At 34.2% G+C, this 5,208-nt stretch overlaps 1 protein-coding gene across 1 annotated transcript; it reads right to left on the reverse strand.

The window, feature by feature from the left end:
• Positions 1-283: 283 nt before the first annotated feature.
• LOC127737003 (solute carrier family 46 member 3-like) lies at positions 284-4,077 on the reverse strand. Its single transcript, XM_052247560.1, has 4 exons — positions 3,294-4,077; positions 2,452-2,535; positions 762-918; positions 284-371 (listed from the first exon to the last, which is right to left on the reverse strand). Exons 1-4 carry the CDS (start codon positions 4,075-4,077, stop codon positions 284-286), a joined length of 1,113 nt encoding a protein of 370 aa, XP_052103520.1.
• Positions 4,078-5,208: the final 1,131 nt, after the last annotated feature.

A 5,208-nucleotide genomic window follows, 5' to 3' on the forward strand; every position in this document is an offset into this window, starting at 1 on the left:
TTATTATTCAATTAATCATTATTCTTTATCTCGTTGTTTTCTGCATTCATAAGTTTCAGGGTGTTGAAATTGGTCATTTTCATAGAAAAATACTGCCTCCAACATGGGGAAACTGGTTCCCGGTACATTACAGCATCTCCTAACTGAAAGGCATGAGAACCAGCTGAAATATTTGTTTTATGGACTTTTTTCATAATGTTGTGCACACAAAGTTTCAATTAAATCTGATGACCCCCTTGTGGACTGTTTTGCATGGTTTTATGGTAGACTGGGTGTTAAGTTATCACATTTTAATTGTATATATAACTTTCTGATCACCGACATCCACATCCTCTATTTTCTTTTCTCGTTTTTCTCTAAATATGAAAACGCTGAAAAGAAGATAAACATCGTACATTGTAAATAAAAAAATGTATATCCAAGAGAAAAGTTCTCACAAAAAATTATAAAACATCTACACATAAGTAAATCCCAATATCAGCAAAGATTTAATAAAATGTCAAATATTCTGTTTAAAAGTCTATCCTTATACAAACAAAACAAATCACATCTAAATATAATTGCAAATTTTGCACTTGAACAGATGATCATCTTGTGCTTCTGTTATCTTAGAGTTGTGTAATATTATTTTATATAGATTCACCATTTTAGCATATCTTGAAAAAGTACATGGTATTGATACTGACCAAACGATAATAGTCGAAATGTGTAAATCGAAATTAAAACAATTCAAAAAATTGAACGAACATTTAAACATATACCTTATTAAACAAAGGGCGATGAAATGGTAGACTCCAAATATAGCCATAGCTATTCCTCTGTAGATAGCTACTGTTTCTCCATATATAAAGTTAGCCAACACCGAACCCAATAAAGAAGACGTAGACTCAATGGCGGTTAAACCTCCAAACATTGCACCTGTAAACAAAGTACATATATTCAAGAGGTAACATTGCACATTAGAGTGAGACTACTACGAATGATAAAAGCATAAATGTTTTCTTAATTCTAATTGCTGTAGATAACATAACTTCAATGTAACTTTTAAAACAAAATATGTAAAAAAATCTTGTTTACCTGGAAGAAATGAATGATAGGATTTCCCTGCGCACAAAACGTGTTTTTTCAATTTCATACTTTATTTTGCCTTTTCACTTTTTGATTCGAACGTCACTGATGAGTCTTTTGTAGAGGAAACGCCAGTCTGGCATACAAAATTATATGACTGGTTTCTTTTATGAGTTTTTTTTTCTAGAGTAATAGTCGTCAGGTATCGAGACCAAAAGCTTCGAAATCCAAATCATATTAACGTTGAACAGGGAAAGAGATTAAGATTGTAGGTATACTCTTAACAGATCTATGGATTGTTTGAAGTATCCACATCTGAAATTTAACATTACTCATAGAGTAGGCAGTTCCACGGTAACTCTGAAGTCCGGTTTTGAATGCTGATAAGATAGATGTTAATAATTTGAGAGAGGTTTCGTTGGGCATTTGGTAGACCCTAATTTTAAACGTGTCAGCTCATATAGTTACAGCCCGTTGGAAAACATGCCAACCAACATGAACACGTTAATTTTTTCTCAGACAAGCCGAGCATTTGTTACTTTCACTCCTTTATGCCACATGCTTAACTGAGAACTACCACGTCTTTGGTTTGGCCCTGTCTGGTCATCTCGAGGCCATCACGCCATCATAAGCACTGAGGTACCCGTTGTTTTGAAGTTGATTAAACTAACTATGCTACATAGTATATTGAATTTAACCAATGTTAATTCCTATTGTGAACTCGTTGAAACTGTATATTACACATTTGGGGTACAAGACTATTTTCTCGTCCAACTGACAGGGTGCCGTTTATAAAGTGTTTGGTATGGATGAGTCCTTTAAAATATACTCGATTTTATTTTTTTCATTCAAAATGAAAGATGATAGAGCCAGAGGAAAATGAATAACTTGGGGTATTATCCTGTTGTGTAGGCGTGGGTGCATATATCTCAAAAAGACAGTTTTACTTGTTGGGAAAGGGGAAGTATCAGCTTAATTGCCGTTGCTTTTTACGAGATTTAAAAAATCTTACTGCGAACTTAGCAAATCTTTCTCGAATATACAGTATGCAATACGCGTGAAGTACCAAAAACAACCAAGACTGCATCGCCCGCAGATATAGAGTGAGAATATCATTAATATTATTGGTATTATATGACATACTTAGCGTAATGATCTTTAAAATTATATACATGCCATACCTTGTTCAATTCTGGCTGTTATTGCTGATTCGGGCTATCGAAAGTGAATCTCAAGAGAGCCATATAAACCTATCATAGGTTTGGTGTAATATTCTTTAGAATTAAATATATCATACCTTGTTCATCTCTGGCTGTTATTGCTGACAGTAAAGATCGTATCATAGACTATGTGTAATTTTCTTTAGAATTATATATATCATACCTTGTTCATCTCTGGCTGTTATTGCTGACAGCAAAGATCGTATCATAGGCTTAGGGTAATGTGACATAATTCCAACAACAGGAGCTTAGAATATAAAAGGATAGCTGTTTATAACACATTTGAATTGAATGAGTATATTATGGAATTGTTGAAATGTCTATGATATTTATTTTCTATAAACTTTTGATTAGTTTATGCCATACGTTTAGGCTATTTAAAACAATTGTCTTTACAGACTTTTCCATGAAAATGAAAACTACATAGTTATCGTTTGTTTCGGTTATGTGGACTACGTCTTATTCGACCTATTGACATCACATTGTGCACCTAAGTTACTCGATTTTAGGAACAGAAGTATACTTTCTATATAATGTTTACTCCGATTACTAAACCACTTATCTATACTTAAATATCCTTGGTTATAACAGGGACACATAGTCATGTTTGGTACAATTAAATTGGCTAAACAGTGTTCAGAGAAATTTCATAGGTTTCTATGGAAATAATCGAACAAAAAAAAGTCAAGTGATATAAATAGAGATTAAAAAAGTTAACTGAAGACTAAGGGTGACGATTGCTATGTTATTGTTGTCCAGGTGAGCAGAGCTAAACAAATATAGACTGTTCTAACTGCAAAACTATTTCTGTTTAGTTAACCCAGTAATAAATGACACAACTAATAACTCGACGTGCAAAAATAATAATTAAAAAAAAAGCCTTTTACAACAATTTACTAGTAAACGGTTTTATTTTACCGTGTAGATGAAAGTCCATGCATATATCAGTTCTAAAATATTAATTTTTGAAGATATCTTATATTCATGCAAGGTTTCTGGACTTACTTAGAAATACCATAATATCGTTAACTGCAGTTGACATGAGGATGTAGTAACCAATTGCTGATAAAGTGCCTGCAAACAGCATTTGTCGATCTGTCATACATTTCCGTAGAAGACGAATAAATCCTAAGCCAATGATCAATTCTGACACCGATCTTGCAGCTCCAAACCAACCAATCAAAACAGAGCTCCAACAGAATGGAGAATTAAGTAAGTAAAATATCTGAACGTTATTTCTTCCAATAGTTGGCATCACAGATAGTGCAAAAGAAGCAGCAAGTATAATATATTTCCAACGGGAAGGACCTTTTTGAATGTAAAAGCTAATAGAATTTTTAACATATTGAATTTGTGAGATACTTTGAAAATTTTTCTTAGACTGAACGGTTTCTGGTAAGAAGATAATCAATAACAAGACCAGAATAGCAACGGATAAACATGTAACTACAGAGTATACAAATCCTGTGTATTTAATTAAGTATCCTGAAGTTATGTTAGCTGTTGTCACGCCTAAGCCAAGGGTAATTTCAACCAGAACAATACCAAATGTTCTAGTTTTGCCATATTTCGTCAAATCTGCGGTGATCGAAAGAGCAGCCGAGATAAAAGCAACAAGAGTACCGGATATACCGTCTACAAAAAACGGGATCAATAAATAATAAATGTTCCATTCTAACTTTACTGCAATAGCCAGAAAGGAACATTTGAAAATTTGTCCTAGAGTTGGAATAATAAGTGCAACTCTACGTCCAATTTTATCACTCCACGAACCAACTAAGATGGTCATGATCAGGGCTGGCAAGGCGCTTGCTATGTGACCATAGGCATTCCACTGTGCTGTCACTCTCTGTATTTCCTGTTGAAGGAGAAATTGACTTGTTGATTTATTAGCTGTACATGATGCATGACGGGATACTGAGCCCGTAACGTTTCTTTCTCTCTCAACGGCATAGTAAGCGTATTGAGTTTCCACTATGACAGTACATACATATGAATACACGAATAACACAATCAAAATGTACAGTAAATAGTGCCGACGTGTCATTTTTGACTGAGGAAGAGATTTATTTTTTTCTTCATTTGATGTCATGTTGATATACCAGTACGCCCTGAAAAAAGAATGAGAAAACAGTTCTCCAAGAGGTATGGTCGATTTTCTATAAGTTCCAATTAAAGAACACGTCTTTTGGAAGCAAAGCTATGTATTATCCTTCAGATACAAATTAATAGTACTTCATATTAATTTAGTTCTGGGTGTCGTTCAGTATTGCTATATTGTATTAAAATTGTCCTTATCAATAATGTATCATCATTTTGATTATTGAGATATAGAAGAAATATCTTGTAAATATCATCAACATTCCCATTTGTACCCAACCCCGGGATTACCAAGGGATATAGAAATTGCCTCCCCCACGCGTTTCTCTGTTTGATGTGTACGAGTTCCCGCATATTCGGCGCCCGGTTGCAAGGCTAAATTTCTACCCTATCCAACATGAGGTCATGCACAGACGGAAAACTTAACAGCATGTATATATTGCGTCCATGGTGAGCCATATTTATACATGTTCTCACTAAAGAGGGAACGAAAAATAAAAATCGGGCTACCAGGGGGTACCTAGCCGAAAATTAAGTGTCTTTATATCTAACTTGATACTAAATGCATTGGCCCATGCGCGAAGCGTTGGAGGTCTGGGGATCTTCCCTGAAAATACTTTTAATGTGTTACTGTGCAAAACTGCAATGATGCCCTTGCAGATGTCGGAAGGTTAAAGAACTTATCTTGATATCTATATCTTTAACGGGAAGCTTAATACCAAAATTTATGATAAAAGAGATGATTTTTCATTTCCCATTGTTAATTATCCATTTTTAGATGGTGACGTTCCCTTGTCACCATCTTATGGTGTTTATATAT

The sequence above is a fragment of the Mytilus californianus genome, unplaced genomic scaffold, assembly GCF_021869535.1.
Source record: "Mytilus californianus isolate M0D057914Y unplaced genomic scaffold, xbMytCali1.0.p SCAF_4, whole genome shotgun sequence".
NCBI classification, from domain to species: domain Eukaryota; kingdom Metazoa; phylum Mollusca; class Bivalvia; order Mytilida; family Mytilidae; genus Mytilus; species Mytilus californianus.